The sequence below is a fragment of the Trachypithecus francoisi genome, unplaced genomic scaffold (genome assembly GCF_009764315.1).
Source record: "Trachypithecus francoisi isolate TF-2019V2 unplaced genomic scaffold, Tfra_2.0 Lachesis_group0, whole genome shotgun sequence".
NCBI lineage: Eukaryota > Metazoa > Chordata > Mammalia > Primates > Cercopithecidae > Trachypithecus > Trachypithecus francoisi.
The window spans coordinates 181,088,877-181,114,178 of record NW_022681453.1 but is presented as its reverse complement, the minus strand read 5'-3'; the positions used below and the strand labels follow the sequence as shown (position 1 = coordinate 181,114,178).

The 25,302-nt window shown below is 44.0% G+C and overlaps 1 protein-coding gene across 3 annotated transcripts in view; it reads right to left on the bottom strand.

The window, feature by feature from the left end:
- Positions 1-240: 240 nt before the first annotated feature.
- Positions 241-25,302, bottom strand: part of CMTM8 (CKLF like MARVEL transmembrane domain containing 8) — a 132,712-nt gene continuing 107,650 nt past the window's right edge. For 2 of the 3 annotated variants that reach the window (XM_033212892.1, XM_033212891.1), the window contains 3 exons: positions 13,007-13,180; positions 2,608-2,724; positions 241-678 (listed from right to left, as the gene is read on the bottom strand). In XM_033212892.1, the coding sequence (XP_033068783.1) occupies positions 595-678; positions 2,608-2,724; positions 13,007-13,180 (375 nt within the window). In that variant the 3' untranslated portion in view covers positions 241-594. The remainder of the gene's footprint in view (positions 679-2,607; positions 2,725-13,006; positions 13,181-25,302) is intronic. The other variant, XM_033212893.1, reaches the window with a different exon arrangement.

Below are 25,302 nucleotides of genomic sequence, written 5' to 3'. Positions count from 1 at the left end.
AGGTGCTTTCTGGGGCAACCTGTTAGCATATGAAAATCATGAACACTGATCGATGATCCCCAGAACTGGGGAGATGAATCTCCTGCCTCTTTGCCCTGGGACTATGGATAAGTGTCTCCTGACAATATCATACCATGCAGCCCTGTGAAGAGGGACACTTCCCAGCCTCCCGCCAGCCTTGACAGCCTAGCCTCTGGCTTCAACAGTAGGTCTCCTTTCTCCAATCAAACACAACATTAGTTGGGATTTTGCAACATTTAATCAAAAAAGAATCTGGCATCTTAAAAGTTAGGTTTACAAACTTGATACATTCTCGATATTAGCAATTTATCTATTTAAACATTGTCTAAGAAAATACGATCTATGACGACATTAATACATTAATAAGATACTGAAGAGTTCATTATAAGCTACACCACTGTGCAAATAAGTATCCAGTTTAATTGTGACAAACCACAATTTGTGAGCAAATTTAAGAATATAAAAAACATTAATTAGTTAAATACAATTCTCTGGGAATATACATTATACCTACAGCTGTTTTTACAGTGAGAGTCTTCCTTTTTTTTCCCTTTTAATTATCAAAATGGTAAATCACTGTATGGTCCTGGATCTCCATGCTATAAAACTGAAATATGTATTTCCAGCGTAGCAGATGGTGACCAGGAAGGCAAAGAACTGGAGAAAACAAAGCATAATAGAAGTGGGGGTTAGGGCACATCCTCATCCTCATTTTAGGGCACATCCTAATTAGCAAAAGTTATCATTTCACCTCCACTGAATCATGCACTCACTACCTTCTCTTGATACCAGGCTTTGTCATCCAAAACTACTTTATTGGTTCAATTACTATCCTTCTCAAATGATTTCTGGCTATGCTGTTTTTATTTTGGAGAACATCTGAAAGCCTGTAGTTTTGCTCAAATAACCTCAGGGAATTCACTTAGGAGTGAATGCACCGGCAGTGCATCTGAGAAAAGTGTATTATTTCTAATTTAGCACAGACAATCTAGGTCCAGGGTACAATCTCGGATTGCTACAGTGTCAGTTCACATAAATGAGTCGAGTGGGCCAGAGTAAGCAATAAGGCCACATGGTATGTGTGGTGTGAACAGGGAGGAGGAAAATGCAGGCCCTTCTTAATTAATGGGGCAGCGTCCACCCAGTTCTAGTCCATTCTTGCTATGTGTTAACTTGAGCCCAGTCTTGACGAAGCTTGTGATTTTTAATGTCACCAGCATCCACGTGCTCTACTTTTATTTTATTTTGTTTTTTTGAGAGGGAGTTTCGCTCTTGTTGCCCAGGCCGGAGTGCAATGGCGTGATCTCGGCTCACTGCAACCTCTGCCTCCCGGGTTCAAGCGATTCTCCTGCCTCAGCCTCCCAAGTAGCTGGGATTACAGGTGCCCACCACCACTCCTGGCTCATTTTTTTGTATTTTTAGTAGAGATGGGGTTTCACCATGTTGGCCAGGCTGGCCTCGAACTCCTGACCTCAGGTGATCCACCCGCCTAAGCCTCCCAAAGTGCTGGGATTACAGGCATGTGCCACTGTGCCCAACCAATCTACTTTTAAATAGAGATCTTCAAATAGAAATAAAAGTAAAGAATATGATGAACCCTCATGTACCATCAATCAGCTTTGACATAATCATTCTGGCACTTCTGTCTAACTGCCTCCCCTCCTCCCCCGATAGGCTTCTTTTGGAGATGGCTTATTTTAAGGCCAATCTCAGAGAGATTCTTAATACCAGTATTTTCTTTTTAATTAGAAAAATAATACACACTTACAGTTTAAAAATGCAAACAGAAGTATATAAATTAAAAAGTAAGGTCAAGTGCAGTGGCTCACACCTGTAATTCCAGCACTTTGGGAGGCCAAGGCTGGAAGATCACTTGAGCCCAGATCCAGACCAGCCTGTGCAACATAGTGAGACTTAGTCTCTACAGAAAGTTAAAACATGAGTTGGGCATGGTGTTGCAGATTCTAGTCCCAGCTATTCAGGAGGCTGAGGTAGGAGGATGGCTCAAGCCGAGGAGTTCCAGGTTGCAGTAAGCTATAATTATGCCACTGCACTCCAGCCTGGGTGATGGAGCAAGACCCCTTCTCTAAAAAATAAAAAAGAAAAGAAAAGAAAAGTAGAAGTTCCTCGTCCCACTCCCCTCATTTTCCAATCCCATTCTCTAGAAGGAACCTCTACTGGTATATATTTTTCTAGGCATTCTCAATGCATAAACAAATGTTTTCACTTTAAAAAAAAACTAAATGGAATCATATTCTGTTCATTTTCTGCAACCTTCCCCCACTTAATAAATTATAGGCAGTAGAATTATTCTTAGCATGCTTTAAATAGTTTTTCTCCCTTGAATCCTTATCTTGTTCCAGTCATTGAGCATTCACTCAAGCAGTCTCCCAGCCCTTTCCCACTTCAGGCCAGGAGGGCCCCTGCCCCCTGCCAGTTTTAGATATTTTCAAACCAATAAGCCAATTGCTAATTTGTCACTACTGCAAGCACTGCTTTTTCCTGCAGATGACTCTGTCCTCCCCAGCCCCAAGCAAGCCTTGGAGAGGGAAGAGGAGGCTCATGTGGGGATGGAGGGCTACTCACCGATGAGGCCGCCCAGCTGTTGAAGTTGTGACTGTCCCTCTCAGGGGAGACGGAAGATGCATCTACAACAGCGGCGGAGAGGTACAAGACGAAGGCACTGCCGTTAAAGCACAGGCCCTGGGGGGACACGGGGCAGAGTGTTTAGGGAGAGCGGAGGGTCTGCACATCTCTGGACTTCAGAAGTGACCAGGGCTGTACCTCTGGTGTGGGAAGGGGCCCAAGTGGGATACCTGTGGGAGGGTGGGAGACAAGGCGGTGGGAAGGCAGCTCTCAGGGCCTTGGGGAGGCAGCAAGTGCGAGAGGAGAGGGTTTTCCGGCAGCTCATACCAGATGCCACCCCTGCTCCACAAGACACTGAGACTGCATGCCGCCCCTTCAGTCATTTTGCTTCTTTGGTTTGCTCCTGAGCCTCATCTCATCCAGATGTCAGCCGAGCTGACACTGTCTGAGGATGGCAGGCAGCAGTGGCGCCCACTCAGTGGGCTCAGCCTCAGCCCCTGGCCCTCAGCAGCAGTTGTCCTTGCATGTGTCCCTGACATAGAGGTGCAATAGAGTGCCCCCCAAAACAGACCCAGCTGACTCCCTAACCCCCTGTTCCAAACAGGGAGGGATATTTAAGTGAGCTTCTCTGTCCTAGCTGTAAGTTCTTAAAAAGGCGGTTATAGACACTATTACAGCCCTTTGGGAACTAATGTCACCCTTGGCTTCACCTTATTTTTTCCTGTTTTTAGAGAAGATATGTAAGTCCCAGTAGGTATTTGGTTTTCAGTTATGTCTGAACTCTAAGAAACCATGCTCTGAACCACGCAAAGCTGGGTCCTGCCTGAACAGGGGAGGGGCGGTGGTGAGGTGAAACCAGAGCAGAAAGCAACTGCGGAGGAAGGGGGATGCCTCTCAAGGAGCGGGCCCCTCTGTGGTCTAACATCTTTCCCTCGGTAACTTGGAGACAGAGGAAGGGATAGGGGAAAGGGAGGAAGCAATCTGTTTCTTCTCAGAGAAGAAAAAGGTACACAGAATTTTCCCACTGCAGGCCCTAGCATTGTGGCAGAGGTTGTATGTCCTTGTCACCACCTCCACCTGTGCTCACGTTGTCCCCGGGTCAGGGCACTTAACCTTTAAGATAAGGGCTTCATCACAGTCAGACGCAGGGTCAGGCTGCCGAAACTGTCCCCTAAGAAGCCCTGGTCTCACTGAATGACTCATTAGGATTGTTGGTTGTTTTTTTGTTTACTTTTTGGTCTAGAAACACAACTGTGCATTAACACAGAAGCTCTTCCTGGTATTTTTCCCCCTTATCACGTCTTAGAATATAGAGTTACACACATTTAGTACTTGCCAAGCCGTTTAGTCTTGTCTCACCACTAATACTTCATAATTTAACTTTTTCCCCATTGATGGGCATTTCAATGTTGCTGATTTTTCCAGGATTACAAATGCTACTGCAGTGAACATCTTTGAGGATATGTTTCAGGGCTCTCATGCATGTCTAGTTCTTTATACAAGGAAAGAATGAGAATGAATGAAAGAGAATTCAGGGAAAGCTCAACCTGGCCAGAACTGCCCTGATGTCCTGGGCCTTGTGCATGAACCCATGTGGATGAGAGGGGCAGAGAGAAGATGAGGGTAAGAAAGACTCTCTGAGTCTAGGGCCTGTGAACATGCAATGACCCCATCTCTCAGTAAGTATGGCCCATTTTTCTGAACTCTAGAGAAACAAGAAACTGCTCTTTCCCCTGGAAAGAAATGGGGAAGGGGAAGAAGGTTGGTGGAGACGTGAGTAGAAGGCAGGGGCATTCTCCCGCTGTGCACCCCCCACACTGGGGGCTCCGCCAGGTTATTAGAAGCCTCTCTCAGGCACTACCTCACAGTACCTAACTTTGTGACTTCCCTAGTCTTGTTTAACACTCCCAAAAGTAAACATGTCCAGGGGAATGCCTGGGTTGGAGGAAATGTAGTGAAAATAAGTGGAGAGATGAAAGAAAAGAGAAGAGCAAAGAAACCAGGATCATCATAAAGGTTAAAAAAAGAAATCTGGGCTACAGAAGTGAAGGAGGGATACGTGAAGCTTCAGAGGGCTCTAGAATGTCACTGAGCTTCATAGAAACATGAGGTCTTGTTGCTATAGAGAAATAGGCCCTGGATCAGAGAGTCTTCAAGTTGAAAAACCTTATAGCTCCTCCAACTGAAATGCCAGTTCCCTGGGCCATGGTGAAAGAGAGCTACAAGGACAATATAGTAACTTAAAATTTCCGCTGGGTGCAGTGGCTCACACCTGTAATCCCAGCACTTTGGGAGGCCGAGGCGAGTGGATCACCTGAGAGGTCAGGAGTTTGAGACCAGCCTGGCTAACAGGGTGAAGCCCCATCTGTACTAAATATACAAAAATTAGCTGAGCGTGGTGACAGGCACCTGTAATCCCAGCTCCTTGGGAGGCTGAGTCTTGAGAATCACTTGAACCTGGGAGGGGAGGTTGCAGTGAGCCCAGATCATGCCACTGCATTCCCGCCTAGATGACAGAGTGAGACTCAGTCTCAAAAACAAAAACAAACAAACAAACAAAAAACCCAAAAGGTTTCCAACTTCTCTTTTTGGAGGAAGGGAGGAGAGAGAAGTCTACTGTTTTCTGAAAGTCAATCCCTCCTTGGTGTAAAAATGTTCTCTCTCTTTTTTTTTTTTTTCTTCCTCAAATACTGGCTTATTTTTTACCCAGCTATGCATAGTACTTGTGGACATATCAAGATAAATGTCAGGTCTCAAGATAATGGAAAGAAGCCCTGAGATAATATACAGTTAGTAAGTTTGGCTGTGGTGACATGGCCCAAGATGGTGGCTTAGGAAAGAGAGTTCACTCCTATCTAAGGCGTAGGCAGCCAGAGCTGGTCTGGCAGCCTCAGGGTGACAGGGACACAGGCTCCATCCGCAATACTTGGTCATCTATAGGGTCTCACCATTCTCCACATGGCCCAGGAGGTGTCCCACTACCACAGCAGAGTCCCAGCAGCTAGGAAGGGGAGGTGGGGGAGGAGAAAAGCAGCAGCCTCACTTTAGGGCCATGAAGCTTCACACATCACTGCTGCTAGCCTCCTCTCAGCTGGAACTCAGTCCCCGGGCCCAGCCAGTGGCAGAGTGGCCAAGGCTCAAAGGAAACTTCTATTACTACAGAAGAAAACAGATACTGGGGGATAATGAGCAGCTCCTGTCCCTGGTGTTACTCTAATCAGACAGCTAAGAAGGCAAGATTTTCAGGCATCTGATATTGGGTCCTCAAGAGTTTAAAGACACAGCTACCTAGCTTCACCATCTGGCATACCCAAACTGCCGAAAATTTAAGTGAACAGTTGGGAAGGATGGCTCCCCTGGAGCTTCACCTGCCTTTCTTTTTAGCATGTATTTAAATATCCCTCTTATTAGTATAATCAGCATTGTACACATCTTTTCCATCGGAGTCCATTTCTTTTCTCTCTTTTTTTTTTTTTTTGAGACAGAATCTCACTCTGTCACCTAGGCTGACTGCAGTAGCGTGATCTTGGCTCACTGCAACCTCTGCCTCTTGGGTTCAAGTGATTCTCGTGCCTCGGCCTCGCGAGTAGCTGGGACTACAGGCGTGTGCCACCGCACCCAGCTAATTTTTTGTATTTTTAGTAGAGATGGGGTTTCACCGGGTTAACCAAGATGGTCTCAATCTCCTGACCTCATGATCTGCCTGCCTCGGCCTCCCAAAGTGCTTGGATCACAGGTGTGAGCCACTGCACCCAGCCTAATTTTTATTTTTAGTAGAGACAGGTCTTGCTCTGTTGCCCAGGCTGGTCTTGAACTCCTGGGCGTAAGTGATCCTCCTGCCTTGGCATCTTAAAGTGCTGGGATTACAAGGCGTGGGCCACTGCACCTGGCCCAGAGTTCATTTCTTAAGGGTGGTAGGGATGTCCTCTTCACCTGCAGCTTGCTTCTCCGGCTCTCTAGTCCCTATTACCACACATTAGTAGAAGAGACACTCATGCTTGACAGAAAATTGGGTCTGGGCAAAGGCTGAGAAAAAGGTATAGGCTGATGCTGGATAAGAATCCCCTTTTCCCTCCCCACCTTGTCTACAAGGAGCTAGTAAAGGAACTCAGTGCTACTAAAAGTGCAGGAGTGGTATCAGCACTGTCTGGAAATCTGTCAGAAAAGCACGTTCTCAGGCCCTACGCCAGACACACTGAATCAGGTCTGTTGGGAATGTCCATGTAGGTTTCATCTAAAAAGCTATATTTTGAATCCACAACCAAAAAACAAAGAAGGAAGATATAATAAGCAACTAGAAGAAGGGCTGCTGGATACAGGAGATGGGCCAGTAGCGCTCACAGCTCTGTGGCTTTGGGCAAATAACCTCTTTAGCTGTTTCATCTGTGGCAGAGCTGCTGGCTGTTCCCTGCTATGTTTCTCTCTTTTCATGTGGTAACGAAGTTACCATATAGAAAGCACATGGCCCCCTAAAAATTCCACCTTCCAGCCTCCTTTGGAAGGAGATGTGGTCGGGTGACCACCTTTAGGCTAACAGAATGTAAGCAGATGTAACATATGCAACGTCAACACTATGCCTTAAAGGGAAGAAGTGTGCCCTCCATTGCCCACTTTTTACCTTCTCTCCCCCTGACTAGGATGTAGATGTGGTGGCCAGTGCTGAAGCTGCCACCTTGGACCACAGGCCAACTGTTAAAGATGGCAGAGACGCAAGAAAGGAGGAACCTGGGGCATGGGTAATCTTATAGAACGGGTGACTTACCTCCGGACTATCACAGGAGAGAGAAATAAGTTTTAAAGCAATGCTATTTTGGACCTCTCTTATAGAGATTAAACCTACCATCAAACTGATTGTACTCCATTTACAAAATGGGAAAAACTATACAAATCTCACCCATCTCAAAGGAGACCATATTGCTAAAGAGTTGTGTAAACTATAAAGTATACACAGTAACTTACTTTTCTTATTCCTGTTTAAGGATTGTATCAGCTAGAGGCCAGAGGCAGTCATTTAGAACCTGACTGTGCCCGTCAGGGCATTTGGATTGACTGGTTAAGAGGAGACAGGAAGACTCAGTGGATCCTGCTTATAACGTGATCCCACCAGATGACAGCAGGGACTGCGGCCTGTAGGTTCAGGCAGGCTGGCTGGAGACAGGGCCACCAGGAAGTTCTCATTTGCTGACTCTCAGCCTCTGCTAATAAGTCATGTGCTCAGTTCTGGCACCATCATTAGTAGAAGGGTCTCTTGGAAGATCTGGAATAACAAATGGTGCTCTTTAGAGCTGCTGTGCTGAAAAGACTGCCAAGACCCAACATCTGGGCTGGCACTTCCTGCTCAGGATGGCACAGTGGAAATGGCTACTTCCAGGGGCAAGAGAAACTGGAACATCTGTGTATACTGGGAGCCAAACAGACACCAAGGTTCACAATTGTGGTTGGTATGAGAAGACCTGCATTCCATTCCTGGCTCTCAAGCATCCTCTCAGTGTCCCAGTTTCTTCATCTGCAAAATGGAAATAATGCATTCGATCTTTGCAGAGTTACTATAAGGATTCAATAAAATGGTATAAAATATAAAGGACCCAGTGTGACATCTGGCATACAGCATGTACTTAAGAAATAGTAACTGCTGGCCAGGTGCAGTGGCTCACGCCTGTAATCTCAACACTTTGGGAGGCCAAGGTGGGCAGAGTACCTGAGGTCAGGAGTTCAAGACCAGCCTGGCTAACATGGTGAAACCCCGTCTCTACTAAAAAAATACAAAAATTAGCTGGGCGTGGTGGTGGGCACCTGTAATCCCAGATACTCAGGAGGCTGAAGCAGGAGAATTGTTTGAATCTGGGAGGCGGAGGGTGCAGTGAGCTGAGAATGCACCACTGTACTCCAGCCTGGGCGATAAAGCAAGACTCCATCTCCAAAAAAACAAAAAGAAAAAGAAATAGTAGCTGCTTTTACTGGTAAAGGGAGACAAACGCCCCTGCTCTCTGGAGCTCTCAAGGCTTGCAGTGAGGTCAGCAGGATGAGCTACAGAGAACGAATCCTCAGGAAACACATGTGTGTAGACCCTAGTGCTTGGTGCTATGAAGAAGGCAAATTTTATTGCTTTGACCTTTTAGCTTAAATCAGATTTGTTGGAAAACCTATCCAAGCCTCCCTGAATAAATGGTATCATAACAGTTGTGGCCCAGGAGCTTAGAGGCACCAGTAGGAACCAGCTGTGGTTCTTGCTGCATATTAAAAATGGATATAGGTCACTTTCTACCTCCCTAGACATATTAAGGGAATGAGCTATTGTTAAGATAAGATTCCAATGCAAAGTTCACGCCTTATCAATGGAGGCACTACATGCGAGATTATAAAACTCTGGTTTCTGCAGTGGTCTCCCAGACAAGTTCCCAGGGGACTAAAACCAAGTCTACCAATCCCTTCTCTGCAATCTTAGATTCCCTAAATCCTCTGAAAAGCAGAGTAAATTCAAAAGACATTTGGCAGTAAAAGCTGACCTGAGCTGACATGGGAGCAATGTGGTCCTCATTATCCCTCTTAGCAGGAAAATCCACGTGTTCTTGCAGAAACATGAATTTGTCTCATTACAGTGCAGTCCCAGACTCAGGGGTACATGTCACATATTGACATAAAGGCACCAAATTACCTTATTACCTTTCTAAAATTTGGAAGAAAAAAAAAACCTCTTAGGCCGGGCACAATGGCTCACGCCTGTAATCCCAGCACTTTGAGACTGAGGCAGGTGGAGCACCTGAGTTTGGGAGTTTGAGACCAACCTGACCAACATGGAGAAACCCCATCTCTACTAAAAATACAAAATTAGCCAGGCGTGGTGGCGCATGCCTGTAATCCCAGCTACTCGGGAGGCTGAGGCAGGAGAATTGCTTGAACCCGGGAGGTGGAGGTTGCAGTGAACCGAGATTGTACCACTGCACTCCAGCGTGGGCAACAAGAGTGAAACTCCGTCTCAAAAAAAACAAAACAAACTCTTAATTCACATCTGACCCAAAGGTTTTGACTCAGGGATTATGGATCTATATTTTTAAAACAGTATTTCCCACACTTTAGATGCCTAAGAATTATCTGGAAATCTTGTCATAACAGAGATTCTAAGGCCCTCTACAGAATTTCTGATTCAGTCAGTACAAATCAGAATTAGAGTAGGGCCTAACATTCTGTGTTCTTAATAATCTCCCAGTGATGCTGCTGGTCCAGGGACCACACTTTGAGTAGCAAGAGTTTAGGCAGTCCAGTTCGGCACCAGGAGCCTGTCAGCTGCCTCAGCACAAAGTCCCAGCCTGACACTCGCTACGCTCCTGATTTGTGCTGGGACATGAGAGTTGGGCTGGGATCTGAATCCCCCACAGGCTGTTCTGTAAGAGATTCTATGGGTAGTAGAAAATATGGAAGTTTAGTCAGAGTCTTTAGTTGTTAATAGACGGAAACTTTTTCCAGTCTCCACTCTGGATATTTGGTTAACACCATGTACCCAACTCACAAATGCTTTAAGAAGTTACAAAGGTGTATTTATTTGTAACAGTAAACATAAACCCCAACCAGAATTCCGACATGTTTGACCTGTAGCTTCTGCCAGCAGCAAATGAATTTTAAGAATATGGCTGTAAGCATTTTAAAATCGGGAGAGTTCACACCAAAGCCCAGATTTCTAGATTGCCTTAGAAAACAAACAGAATATTTAGCAATCCTGGGAGCACATTTCCAGCTTATTTATTTGTGAAGTGAGAATATTCTCAAGTTGTTTAAGATGCTAAGAAAGTGTGTCTGGGTGGCAAGGTTCAATCCCATGCCGAGTTTACTCACTTGAACGACCTGACTGGTGCCTCACACATGTGAGTGTGCAACCCCTGACCTGGAGGCTGATAGCCTTGCTTAAGGGGGATAAATGATTAAACCCTTCTAAAGGGACTAGGAGTCCTGGTTTCCTGGTGTCTGGTTGCAGTTCTTACCTACACTCAGGCAGAGGAGGCCTGGAGCAGGATGAGATCAGAAAAAAAGTGCAGATGGAAGTCAAGAGATGTGGACCCCTGCTGTGTGTAAATCTGTGCAAAGTCACAAGACTCCAAACCTCAGTTTCCTTATCTATAAAATGGGGACATACCTTATGATAATAAATTCTGATAATGCAAATCAAAGCATTTTAAAACTAGGGGTACCGGAAGAGGGCATTGTTAATATTCTTTTTAAAATCCCATTAAAGGCAATATTTTTAAATTTTTAATGTAATAAATCAGTGAAGGAGTTTTAGGCTTGGAGAAGAGAAAGACTATATATGATCTAGACAAGAGGTCAGTAAACTATGGCTTGTGGGTCAAATCTGGCCCACCACTAGTTTTGCTTTGTTTTTTTGAGACAGAGTCTCACTCTGTCACCCAAACTGGAGTACGGTGGCATGATCTCAGCTCATTACAACCTCCACCTCCTGGGTTCAAGCGATTCTCCTGCCTCACCCTCCCGAGTAGCTGGGATTACAGGCATGCGCCACCACACCAGGATAATTTTTGTATTTATAGTAGAGACAGGATTTCGCCACGTTGGCCAGGCTGGTCTCAAACCCCTGACCTCAGGTGTCTACCCAAAATGCTAAGATTACAGGCGTGAGCCACCATGCCCAGCCACCATCAGTTTTTGTAAATAAAGTTTTACCTGAATACAGCCATGCTCATTCATTTACAAATTGCCTATGGCTTCTCTCAATGCTGCAGGCAGAGTTGAGTGGCTGGGCCATGGGAGTATAGCCCAAGACGACTACAATACTTACTATCTGGTCCTTTACAAAGACAGCATGCCAATTGCTGATCTAGATAACATACTAGAAATTGAGACTCAGGCAAAAGGGGAAACAAGGGTACTGTCCATTCCTCCATCCCAACAATTTGCTCTCCTACTACACTGTCCAAGTTCCTCTTTCAAGTTCACAGGCACTTTCTTCAAGACCCACCCTAGAACACAACTTTCTCCAAAATGGCATTCCTTCAATTCCAACCAACTTTGATTATTCCCTCATCCTGTGTTTCTGTAGTTACTATTACTTCAAGGTGCTAACTGTTTTTGAATCCAGCATCTAAACAAGTCTTTCCCTCCTGATGCCCACCTGAGGCAGCAAAACAACAGTTCTAACAAGGCTGCTCCCACCACCCTAGACAGTGATTAAACACCTTGTTTGGAATTACTTTTCAAACTTGCAACACTTTCTTGAAAACCTTAATAAAGAGTCCTTACTTTTGGATTTGGGGAAATGGTCAAGAATCAGTCAAACCGCTTTGTGAAATAAAATAAGACTTGTTTTCCTCGGGGACTTAGCTTAGCAACACAGAAAGAACAAAGCCAGGTGCATTTTGAACAATGATAGTGTTGTCTGAAAGTCTGCCAACTTAACTTAGTCTATAACTACAAATAGACTATATTTCAAATTTGGTTCATAAGTCAGTTATTTGGAATTAAATATTTTTTCTCACATATTGGTTGAAAACAGACAAAAAAATAGTATCACTGGAGAGCTCTGTTTTATACATAAACACATGTGGTAACACTGGAATTTCTTTTGTAAATCATTTAGCTACTTTGAATTTCCCAACCAGATTGTCAATGCTCTTAAGGCAAGGAGAACCCACCTTCCATCTCTGCGAATCCACTTAGGATGTGTGTGTTCGATCTCCAGGATGAAGCTAAATGTCACTTCCTCTCTGAAGAGTTCCCAGCCATCCTAAGCTGAGGTGGCAGCCTCCATCACACTTTCTACACAGCCCCACTGCAGTGTGTGCCACAGGGTTTTGTATCTTCTCATTTTCTCATCTATTTCCCCTGGACCACATGTTCACCATCCTGCATCCAGCATGGTGCCAGAGCCAGGATGAGAATCCAGTCATTCCTGACAATTCTCTTTTTCAAATATAGAAGAACACCCATGTGTTCTAATTTCAATTTTCATTTGCATGCTAACTCCATACACAATGTGCTCCAGCATCAAAGAGCTGTGATGTACAAAGGGTTAAGGCCACAGCCCCAGGAGAGGTTTGTAGGAAGCATGACCTGCAGAGGTTGGCACCTGACATATTTATTTCCAGGTGACATTGTTCACAGGGAAATAATAAAATGAGAGTCTACATGAGAGAACCTGGCTTTTCTTGATTCAGTCTTCTGAGAATTGGTTTGCAATTCTGCCTGAAAGGAATTTCTGGACCTTCTGATGTGCCCCGTTTCACACCCAGCTGTAAGCCACTTGAGAGGCAATTAGAGGATGTTGAGATTGTCTGCTGTGTCGGGTTCTCCATGGTATGGCCCACCTTTTTTGGGCAGAGAGACTAGTGGAGGACTAATGCCATCCTACCGAGCAGGCACTGGACAAGACCACCACCCATGGCTTCCTTACCACTGTTGTCCAGGGCACCTGGGGAATCCTGGTGTAGGTCATTGTTATGTAGATAATGAGGAAGAAGACGGTGAGGACCCAGTAAAATACAGCTACAAACATGACCCAGCCAAATGCGGGGACCCGGAAGTACTCAGTTCCAGCGATAAGCGTCCATACCAGCAGCCCCAGAACCTGTAAAGTGGTAGAAGCAGTGGAGAGAGGAGGGGAAAGTAGAAGATAAAGAAAAGAAGGAAGTAGGGACAAAGAAAAAAAAAAATTATACAGAATGTCAATTACAACTTATTTATTTATTGATGTATTTGAGATGGAGTCTTGCTTCCGTTGCCCAGGCTGGAGTGCAGTGGTGCAATCTTGGCTCACTGCAACCTCTACCTCCCGGGTTCAAGGGATTCTCCTTCCTTAGCCTCCCGAGTAGCTAGGATTACAGGCGTGCAGAACCATGCCCAGCTAAGTCAATTACAACTTTCATGCATATACTCCCACCTTTCCCTGCCGTGACTTAAAAATATTACAGGGTTTGCAAACTCATGTGCCTACAAGTGCCAGGAAGGTAACCATGGAAGTCCAGGCAGGGATCAATAATGTCTTGTTTTAGGGGGTTATCTTAAAATTCAGCCCTAGCTGATAGTTGTGGGCTGGTTTTGCCAGGTCTCCTCCACCCCAGGAGAACACAGAAACTCAAGCTTGTACATAATAATCTTGATTTTAAATATTAGCACTAATCGGGGGTTTTAAAACACCACTTGGTGAAAAACAACATCCATGGCTGGAATTTGCTCCCAGACTGATACTTGCCAGGGAAACAAGACTGCAGGTGCACTTGGAGGTGGTCCCTGGAGCTGATCTGCTTTCAAGGGACGAACCTCTGGGCATTCCCTGCTGTTCTCACAGATGGCCAGTAACATGTGGTCTGAGACAGCTTTCAGAAGAGAGAATGAGCAACAGCCCAGTCCAGATGTAGACACTCAGTATTTTACCACATGTTGTGCATTAACCCCAGCAATAGTCATCCAACTGCCGATGAGGAAGACCATACCCAAACAAATTAACACCACTCACTGACTAAAGGTAGGCTTCATCCAGGAAAAGGAAACAGACCTAAACTGTAGGTGTCTTGAGTCCTGGACAAAGGAAGGCTAGAGCAAGGTATGCACTCACATTCTAGCACCTTCCAAGTGGACTTTATTCCTAAGTCCCAAAAAGTTGAGATGTGAACCACATGCCCAGGACACAGTAACAAGAGTCCAGAGTGGGTTCTAGCCCTGCAAGTCCTGGCTTGCTGTGTGTGACTCAGGACAAAGAATTTCATTTCTGGTTTAGCTTTCTTTGTGGTATATGAAACAAAATACTAAAGTAACTCTAATCACCAGGCTTGGAAGACAGATTTCCTTTATTTGTTTAACACAGGAGCACCTACAATATCTGGGCTTCCTGCTGTCAGGCCCCAAGGACAGTGGTATACAAATTGTACAGATCCTGCTTGTAGAGAACTAAAGTCTAGTGGAGGGAAATACCTGACAGATTATAACTGTGGCAAATGTTATGAAGAAGGTAAAGGGTATGATAAGGGTCTGTGATGGGGGAAATGACCTTGCTGGCAGGCACAGGAAGCATCGGAGAAGTCCAGGCTGAAGAATAACCTGAAGGCTGAAAGCACTGGCGAGACAGAAGCGGGAAGGCAACGTTATAGGCAGAGGGCACAGCGTGGACAAAGGTCTGAAGGTGGGAAGGGCTCTGCTACCTTCTAAAACCTGTAAGAATAAGCAGTAAGTTAGGATATTGGTGCAAAATGTTAGAGAGCTGGGGAAGGCGAGATGATATGAGCCCAGGAGGCCTAGAGATTTTGTGCTTTATCCAAAGGGCAGTGGGAGAGTTTTAAGCAAGAGAATGTTAACACTAGGCTAGATTTTTTTTATAAAGCCACTCTGGCTGCAGGTAGAGAATGGACATGTGGAGGGGAAAGGGGAGCAGTGGTGTGGAGACAAATTCAGAAAGCGTGCAATAATCCAAGCGGGAGAATATGAAGTCTTCAAGACCAATAAGGTGGCAGTGAATATCGAGAAGTGAGTGAATTCAAGACAAATTTCAGCAGATGGGACTTTAATGGATTAGATATGGGGTTGGGGGAGGAGAAGGGAGAGGATACAATGGAATGATCCCTAGGTCTCTGGAAAGATTTCTGGAGTGGATCAGGGTTTGACTTGTTCTGTTGGAACAGTGGAAGAGGGACAGGTTAAGGGAGTGTTGTTCATGAGTTAAATTTTCAAACTACTCAGTTTGAGGTAGTTGGGGACCTTCAAACAGGGATTAGAAGTGGATGTTGAAGAGAGAAGACTTCAGGCCATTCTTTAAGAAGGAAGACTTCCCGTGAAGATCTTGAAGCCATCAGACAGGTTTCCAAGGGACATGTTAAACTGCTTCCCGAGAGAAGCCACTTTCCTGGTACAGTTTGGGTGCCTGTGCCGGGGAGCAGCTAAGACTCTAAATGTGGCTGTTCCTGCTCTTTAGATTTGAGCATCAACATTCTTTTATCTGCTTGATATTAGTATATGAATTCCAGAGACAAGATGCTTAATGGAGATGTGCTTTTGTGTTTACATCTGTGGCAACAACACTTACTGAAAGTGAAGACACACAGAATGGGATATAATTCCAGAAAGCGCTAAGCCTCACACTAATGAGGTTTTTGGCCCAAATTGATTCTGACAGGTAATCTATACAATGTGTTTGACATTCTGTTGGATCAGTAAGACTGGTAACAGATGTAATCCGGCATGGCAGCGTCTGAAACATTTCAGGCTTCTTGATTGAGATAGGGTCAGAAAGGCCCTTTGTGAATGATTCACATAGGAAACATAACAGTGAGTGAAGAGGCACTGTAGATGTGTTGATAGTGTCTCTCTGTGTGATCACAAGGGCTTAAGAGTTTCCATCACAAGTCTGTATCCAGCTAAACAGGCTCAACTCACAGCTCTTGGCTCTGAATGCAAAAACGTTTTTCATTATTAACACAAGTGAAGCCTGCTGTCCCGGGCTGCATTGTCTAGTTTGCTGGCTGTGGTCATCTTTTACACAAAGGCACGATATTGTTAACTGAGCCGTCTTTCAAAGAACAGGAATACTTGACACATGACCTCACAAGCAAACAAAGTAAAAAGAATGTCTCTGTCAAGAAAAGAATTGTTCTACCCAAGTGAATTTCCTAGGTAACTGAAATATATCAAGAAGCAAGCCTTTTATCTCCACTGTAGCCAATACTGATAAAAACCACTCTTCCAAAATGTTACTCATCTTCTGCTTTAAGATAAACCTAAATCTTTATTTGCTTAGACTACAAAAATACTCTTTGTTTTTGTTTCCTCTGATAAGCATTATAAGCATTTTTTTTTTTTTTAGGCTAAGACTTTTTTTTTTTTTAATGGCAAAACTAACCTTTCAAAGTGATAAATGCAGGTAAAAAATTAACACAGGGCCGAGCACAGTGGCTCACACCTGTAAATCCCAGCCCTTTGGGAGGCTGAGGTGGGCAGATCACGAGGTCAAGAGATCGAGACCATCCTGGCCAACATGGTGAAACCCCGTCTCTGCTAAAAATACAAAAATTAGCTGGGCGTGGTGGTGCATGCCTGTAGTCCCAGCTACTCAGGAGGTTGAGGCAGGAGAATTGCTTGAACCCAGAAGGCAGAGGTTGCAGTCAGCCGAGATTGCACCACTACACTCCAGCCTGGGTGACAGAGGGAAACTCCATCTCAAAAATAAATAAATAAAATAAAATAAAATAAAAAACACAGAAGTAGGCCGGGCGCAGTGGCTCACGCCTGTAATCCCAGCACTTTGGGAGGCCGAGGCGGGCGGATCACGAGGTCAGGAGATCAAGACCATCCTGGCTAACACGGTGAAATCCCGTCTCTACTAAAAATACAAAAAATTAGCCAGGCGTGGTGGCGGGTGCTTGTAGTCCCAGCTACTTGGGAGGCTGAGGCAGGAGAATGGCGGGAACCCGGGAGGCGGAGCTTGCAGTGAGCCGAGATTGTGCCACTGCACTCCAGCCTGGGTGACAGAGCGAGACTCCGTCTCAAAAAAAAAAAAACAAAACACAGAAGTATCTAAAGAAATGACAACCCCATCCCTATCCACCAGTTATAAAAGTTCAAGAAAAACCAACATAAACAATTTTGTATTTACCCTTTCTAGCCTCTTTCCTAGCATTTATAACCACTGCCTGTACATCTTTCTTTTTCTCCCGTATAAATATGGATCACTCTGTTCACAGAGTCTATAACTTGCTTCTTTCAGTCAGTAATACCATAGAGGACAACCTTCCACACTACTACACACGCATCTCTGCCAATTTTAACAGTTGCTCAGTCTTCCACAATTCATGTAACCAATCCCCCATTGATGGAAATTTAGGTTGTCTTCTTTATGTTTGTACAAAAATACCCAGAAGCATTTTTATAACCTATGCCTTTGTATACCTGAATTCCAGGAGATGTCTAGGAGGAAAATTTCTAGAATACATATTTTAAGCTTTAGAGGTACTACCAAATTGTTCGGCAAAAGCTTGTACTAATTTACTGACCGGGCACAGCGGCTCACGCCTATAATCCCAGCACTTTGGGCGGCTGAGGCAAGTGGATCACTTGAGGCCAGGAGCTTGAGACCAGTCTGGCTAACACGGCGAAACCCCATCTCTACTAAGAATACAAAAATTAGCAGGGCGTAGTGGTGCGTGCCTATAATCCCAGCTACTAGGGAGGCTGAGGCAGGAGAATACCTTGAGCTGGGGAGGTGGAGGTTGCAGTGCGCTGAGATTGCACCACTATACTCCAGTCTGGGAGACAGAGTGAGACTCTATCTCCAGAAAAAAAAAAAGTTTGTATGAATTTACTCTGTTATCAGTATATGCATGCTTTCCACCTTCACCAGACTAAATTTCTATGTTTTAATGGCTAAAAACCTGATTTTTAAAAAACAGAACTCTCACTGTTTTAACTTTCACTGCTGTATTGAAATACAGCATAAAGAAAAGTATACAAATCCTAAGTGAACAGCTTGGGGAAGTTTCACTAACTGAACAAACCTGTGTAACCAGCATCCGAATCAAGAAACAGAACACTGCCAGCACCTGAAAACCTTACCCCCATTTCTAGTTACTCCTCTAAGGGTGACAATTGCCCTGATCGCTATCATCCTAGATTAATTTCTGCTTTTGATTTTCATATAAATGGATCCTATAGTATTCAGTCTTATGTCTGACATCTCTTGCTAAATACTGTGTGAGAGAGTCATCTGCAATACCGAAGGCAGTTCCTTCTTTCTGCTGGTTTCTCAAATTTGACCATCAGAATCACCCGGAGGGCTTGTTGAAACAAATGGCTAGGCCTATCACTTGCCTGTGATTCAGGTCTAGGATGCATCGAGAATTTACATTTCTAACAAGTTCTCAGGTGATGCTGATGCTGCTGGCCCAGGGACTACACATGAAGAACCACTGATGAACAGCATCTTGTTTTTACTTTAATTTGCATTTTTCTTCATCAGTGTCAAGGACAGTAGAGCAGTTTTTTGAATGCTTGTAATGCTATCAACCACGTAGAGTTCTCCTCTTATTTCCTGAGAGTTTCTTTTTCTTTTTCTTTTTCTTTTTTTTTTTTTTGTCAGTGTGTGTGTGGTTTTTTTTTTTTCAGACAGTCTCACTCCATCACCCAGGCTGGGAGTGCAGTGGTGTGATCCTGGCTCACTGCAACCTCCATCTCCCAGGTTCAAGCAATTCTCATGCTGCAGCCTCCCCAGTAGCTGTAATTACAGGAGTGCGCCACCATGCCTGGCTAATTTTTTGTATTTTTAGTAGAGACGGGGTTTCACCCTGTTGGCCGGGCTGTTCTCAAACTCCTGACGTCAAGTGATCTGCTCGCCTCAGCCTCCCAAAGTACTAGGATTACAGGTGTGAGCCACTGCACCTGGTCAGCCACTATGCCTGGCCTGATAGATTTTTAAGTCACTTTCTGATTTGTAGAGATCTTTACATAAGAGCAATGGTAACCAACCATATATGTGGCAAATATTTTCCTGATCCAGTTTTATTTTTCAAAGCCATACAGTCTTTTGTCTATGGAAGTTTTAAGTTTTTACATAATTTTTTTTTTTTTTTTGAGACAGGGTCTCAATCTGTTGCCCAGGCTGAAGTGCAGTGGTATGATCAAGGGTCATGGCAGCCTCTACCTCCTGGGCTCAAGTGATCTTTCTGCCTCAGCCTCCTGAGTAGCTGGGATTACAGGAATGCACCACATCTGGCTAACTTTTTGATTTTCATTTCTTTGTAGAGATGAGGTCTCGCTATGTTGCCCAGGCTGGTCTTGAACTCCTGGGCTCAAGTGATCCTCCTGCTGTGGCCTCCCAAAGTGCTGAGATTATAGGTGTGAACCACCATGACTGGCCGACATAATTGGTTTTCTTTCTCTTTTATTTTTACATTCTTAGCAAGGTCATTCTCAACAGAAGATTATAAAAACATTCTCCTATATTTTTATGGTTTTGTATATATGCTTACATCTTGAATCCCACTAGCATTGAGTTCTACATATGGGGTAAAGAAAGGCAAATTTTATTTTTTCTAGCAGATAGACACTTATCGGTGTCTTCCCATATATTGTGGCAGTTTCTGGAATCTTTATTCCATTCCATTCACCCATGTCATCTGCTGTGTCAGTGCCAATGACTGTAGCTTCAACATGTATTTCATGTATTTTAGCACTCTTGGAAAGTATATCAGACTGAACACCTAATTTTGCTCCCTCCAAAAACCCTTCTAAATTTTTCAAGAGGATGGGTTGAATAGGAAAAGAGACAACAGCAACATTTTTAGAAGCTCAGAACACAGCCGGGTGCGGTGGCTCATGCCTGTAATCCCAGCACTTTGGGAGGCCGAGGCGGGTAGATCGCCTGAGGTCAGGAGTTCGAGACCAGCCTGGCCAACATGGTGAAACCTCATCTCTACTAAAAATACAAAAATTAGGCCTGACGTGGTGGCTCATGCGTGTAATCCCAGCACTTTGGGAGGCCGAGGTGGGCGGATCATGAGGTCAGGAGTTGGAGACCAGCCTGGCCAATATGGTGAAACCCCATCTCTACTAAAAATACAAAAATTATCCGGGCATGGTGGCACATGCCTCTATCTAGTCCCAGCTACTTGGGAGGCTGAGGCAGAAGAATCACTTGAACCCGGGAGGTGGAGGTTGTAGTGAGCCAAGATCACACCACTGCACTCCAGCCTGGGTGACAGAGTGAGACTCCGTCTCAAAAAAAAAAAAAAAAAGGCTTAGAACACATATGAACAATGGATAACTGACTTAATGACCCTGAGAAAGCTGAGTTCTAAGGTGGTTAACAGGTAAGTCAAGAAACAAATCAACTTCACTGCAAAGTCTAAAAAGACTCAGGTAGCTCTAGGACAGAAAACGAAGGTTGAGGGTGGGAGAGGAGCGGCTAAAATAAGGAGGATTGGTGGGAAGCTGTTTGAAAGTCGCTAAGTCCTTACCCTTTGCTCTACTGCAAGCTGCTGGTGGATTGCCCCCCTTCTGTCATTAGTGTAAAAGTTTATTCTCTAGATTAGGATTCCTCAGCCTCAGGCATATTGACATTTTGCGTCAATAAAATTCTTTTTTTTTTTTTGAGACACAGTCTCGCTCTGTCGCTCAGGCTAGAGTACAGTGGCACAATCTTGGCTCCCTGCAACCTCTGCCTCCCAGGTTCAAGTGATTCTCCTGCCTCAGCCCCCTGAGTAGTTGGGATTACAAGTTGGGATCACATCCGGCTAATTTTTGTATTTTTAGTGGAGATGGGGTTTCACCATGTTGGCCAGGCTGGTCTAGAATTCCTGACCTCCAGTGATCTACCTGCCTTGGCCTCCCAAAGTGTTGGGATTACAGGCGTGAGCCACTGCGCCTGGCCTGGGCCAATAAAATCATTGATCTGGAGTGCTGCCCTGTGCACTGCAGGATGTGTATAGCGGCTTCCCTGTCCTCTACCTACTTGATGCCAGCAGCTGTGCTCCACCTACCCACTCTTAATGGCAATCGAAAATGTCTTTAGGAGGCAAATGCTCTTTAGGAGGCAAAATTACTTTTGATTGAGAAACACTGTAAAAAAGGTAAAACGAAATAGTCTCTGGATTGAGGGACACAGTTGAAGGTTTGAACATTACAGTGAAAACCAGGGGCTTAAATACTAAGTATTCAGTATGAACACTTCCTCATCTGTCCAATCCCTAACCTTTCCCTCTGCTTGGTCTTCATTAGCATAAGAAAAAAGACAAAGATACTGCTTTGGGGATTCCTCAACACGCAGCCCAGCCAGGTCAATCTTCAATGAAGTTCAAGGTTCATAAGCCCCATCCACATGCTCAGAGCATCCAGACAGCTTTGCGCTCTTGAAACATAGGCAGATAACCAAGATTATTGGATCTATGAAGAAAGCAAAGCCTACATAACAGGGCAGAGAGTACAAACCAAAAAATAAACTGGAAGAAACTAACTTTGAAGTGGTAGAAGAAAACATTTCCCATCCCCAAAATCATCAGTATCTTAGAGAGAAAAGATATTACAAAAGGGAAAAAGGAACAGGAGGTTGCAAGGACACAAAAATAGTCCTTTAAAACAAAAATAGTTTTTGAAATTAAAAACAGAATAGTAGAAATTAAAAACTCAATAGAAATGCTGCATGATAAAAATCAAGAAAACCTCCTAGAAAAGGTAACAATGAAAAAGAAAAAAACAGGTGAGATAAAGTAAAAAAGTGAGAGGATGGGTTCAGAAGGTCAAACATCTGATTAATAAGTTCCAGGGACCAGGCGAGGTGGCTCATACCTGTAATCCCAGCACTTTGGGAGGCTGAGGTGGACGAACTGCTTGAGCCTAGGAGTTCAAAACCAGCCTGGGCAACACGGCAAAACTCCATCTCTACCAAAAAAAAAAAAAAAAACCCCAAAATTAGCTGGGTGTGATGGCACGGGCCTGTAGTCCTAGCTACTCGGGAGACTTATGTAGGAGGATTGCTTGAGCCTAGGAGGTCAAGGCTGTAGTGAGCTGAGATCAGAGTCAGATCTTGTCTCAAAAAAAAAAAAAAAAAGTTCCAGGAAGAGAGAGTGAAGAAAATGGAGGGAAAGAAATCAACTACTCAAGAAAACTCAAATAAAATAACTCAAGGAAACTCAGAATTTATGGATGTGAATTTCTATATAAAAGGACTCCTCTAAGTACCCAGCACAGTGGATGAAATAGACCCAAATCAAGGTACATCATGAAATTTCAGAACATCAGGTACAAAGAGAAGGTTCTTTAAACCACCAGAGAACAAATAGGCTGCTTAATAAAAGAAGCAGAAACAAGAATGGCTTTTAACCTTTTCTAAAAGTAAACAGAATGTTAGAAGACAATGACCAATGATTTCAAATTACTGAAAGAAAATTATTTTTGATCTAGAAATTACCTGGCAAAAATGATCAATGAAGGGCAAGTGGAGAATATATTTTTTTCAGATATGTAATATCTGAAAAATTTACCTTCCATGCACTCTGTCTTAGGAATCTACTGAAGGACCTGACTCACCAAAAGGAGAGCATAAAACTTTAAAAAAGGCAACATGGAATAAACCAACAAGAGAACTACAGAGAGAGGTGAAGGTCATCCCCAGGATGAAGGGAAATCCAAGCACGACAGGTGCCTCAGACATAGAAGGTAACCAGATTGGAGCAGACTGACTCGAAAGACAGCCAAGCCACGTTACAGGCTCTCATCACCATGCCTGATGCCATTTTACTCCCTTTTTATTGACTGAAGCTATTAGGGAACTTGCTCCATCACAATGAGGGAGGAAAGCGAGAAAGAGGACAATAAGGAAGATAAGAAAACAAGAAATTCAACCTAACAGAAAGGCAAAAGGAATTCCACAGATGACAGTGAAGGGAGGACCCCAAGAGAAATACATCCAAGATAACAATGGGAACTCTGATTATGTGATGTGATTGGCCTTGTGGGAAACTTCACCAAGAGGCAATTGGAAAACATGTGAGACAAAATTAGCTACAAAGCCGGGTCCTTGAGAGTACTGAGGCCCTGAGCCCCCCAGCACTGGTGTGTAAAGTCCCCGTCCCTGCCCCCTCCAAGCCCTGCCCTGCTGGACCTAACTTATTTTATCGTCACAGCTTAGTGCTATGCTGGGAGGTGGCCAAAGTACAGCCCACAATAGGCCTGTAAATAGTCTAGCCCCATCAGCGTGAGTGTGTGCTGGTCCCGCCAGCTGCAGGCGAGTTGTTTCTAGAACCGGAGTCTCTATAAAGAGAGAACAAACACCAAAAACAAAACAAAACAAAACAAAAAAAACTAAACAAAAAAAGACAAAAAAACCTAAAGAAAACAAAACAAACCCACTCTATTATTAACCTTAGTAAAAACAAAATCATTGTGCACTATGATACTCAGCTCTAAATAATATTTACGTAAGGGTAATAAACACAGAATATTGACTTAAATCATAAACTAATAGGCTGAGCACAGTGGCTCATACCTTGGAATCATCCCAGCACTTTGGATGGCTGAGGCGGGAGGACTGCTTGAGCCCAGGAGTTCAAGACCAGTCTGGGCAACATAGGAAGACTCTGTCTCTACATTAAGTAAATAAGCAAGCAAGCAAGCCAGGCATGGTGGTGCATGCCTACAGTCCCAGCTACTCAGGAGTCTGAGGTGAGAGGATTGCTTGAGCCCAGGAGGTTGAGGCTGCAATGAGCTGTGATTGTGCCACTGCATTCTAGCTTGGATGACAGAGTGACACCCTGTCTCAAAAAAGAAAAAAAAAAAAAAGGAATTATAACATGGAGAAAGGAAGCTTCAAGCATGTAGATGGTGCCACAGATCAAATGTGTGCCTCCCAAATTCATATGTTGAACCCTAAATCCCAGTGTGATGGTATCAGGAGGTAGGGCCTTTCGTAGGTAATAAGGTTTAGATGCAGTCTAAACCTCTCATGATGAGATTAGTGCCCTTATAAAAAGGGACACCAGAGAGCTTCCTCTCATGTTTTCTCCACTGATATGTACCAGAGAATGGCCATGTAAAGACACAGCAAGAAGGTGGCTGTCTGCAAACAAAGGAGAGAGCCCTCACCAGACACCTACCTGTTGTCACCTTAATCTTAGACTTTGTCTATAGCACTATTAGAAATAAATTCCTGTTTAAGCCACCCAGTCTATGGTAGTTTGTTATGGCAGCCCAAGCTAAGAGAGAAGGTAACGAGAAGTGACTAGTTAACATGTAGAATTGAATCAGAAGATGGCAGCTCACATATTATTTATAACTACAGATACAGGTAAAGCCAGAGTAGCTGTCTCTGAGGAGAAACATGGGGAGTTATGGAAGTGAGAACTGCTGTTTTTCACAAGCCTTTTGGGTCTACATGTATTTGACCACCCTACTGATGTCAGTTGATTTCTAGAATTTTCTTTTTTCTTTTCTTTTCTTTTTTTGAGACAGAGTTTCACTCTTGTTGCCCAGCCTGGAGTGTAATGGCATGATCTTGGTTCACTACCACCTCCACCGCCTGGGTTCAAGCGATTCTCCTGCCTCGGCCTCCCAAGTAACTGGGACTATAAGCATGAGCCACCACGCCCCTGCTAATTTTGTATTTTTAGTAGATACAGAGTTTCACCATGTTGGTTGGGCTGGTCGCGGAACTCCCAACCTCAGGTGATCTGCCCACCTTGGCTGGGATTACGGGCGTGAGGCACCGTGCCTGGCCGATATCTAGAATTTTCTGGCTAAGCCATCTGCAATAACAGCAGCTTTGGTCCTTTCAAATAATTGTGTCACCTGTTTCTTTTTCCTGAATTATTGCATTAGCTTAAATATCCAGAACAATCTTCCAGAACACAAGTGATGGTGGCAATCCTTATTTTATTCTGTTTTATAATTTTAATGTTTTATGTTTTTATATGTGTTGTTGGTTTTTGATAGATGATGGATACCTTTTATGGAGCTGAAAGTTTCTACTTTTCAGTGACCTAAGGTTTCTTTTCCAACCTCTCCTGTGAACAATAAGTTGATGAGCTCAATTAAATATATTTTCTGTATCTCCTTTTCAAAATTAAATACAGTATTACTAACACAGCTAAACCTTTTGATGACCCAGCATCATCACAAACATCAAATATTTCAATTGCTGCCTTGTGCTATAGAAGGAAATTGCTTGCTTCTATTTGGAATGGTACCAGATTATATGTGTTTTTCTATGACAAAAAA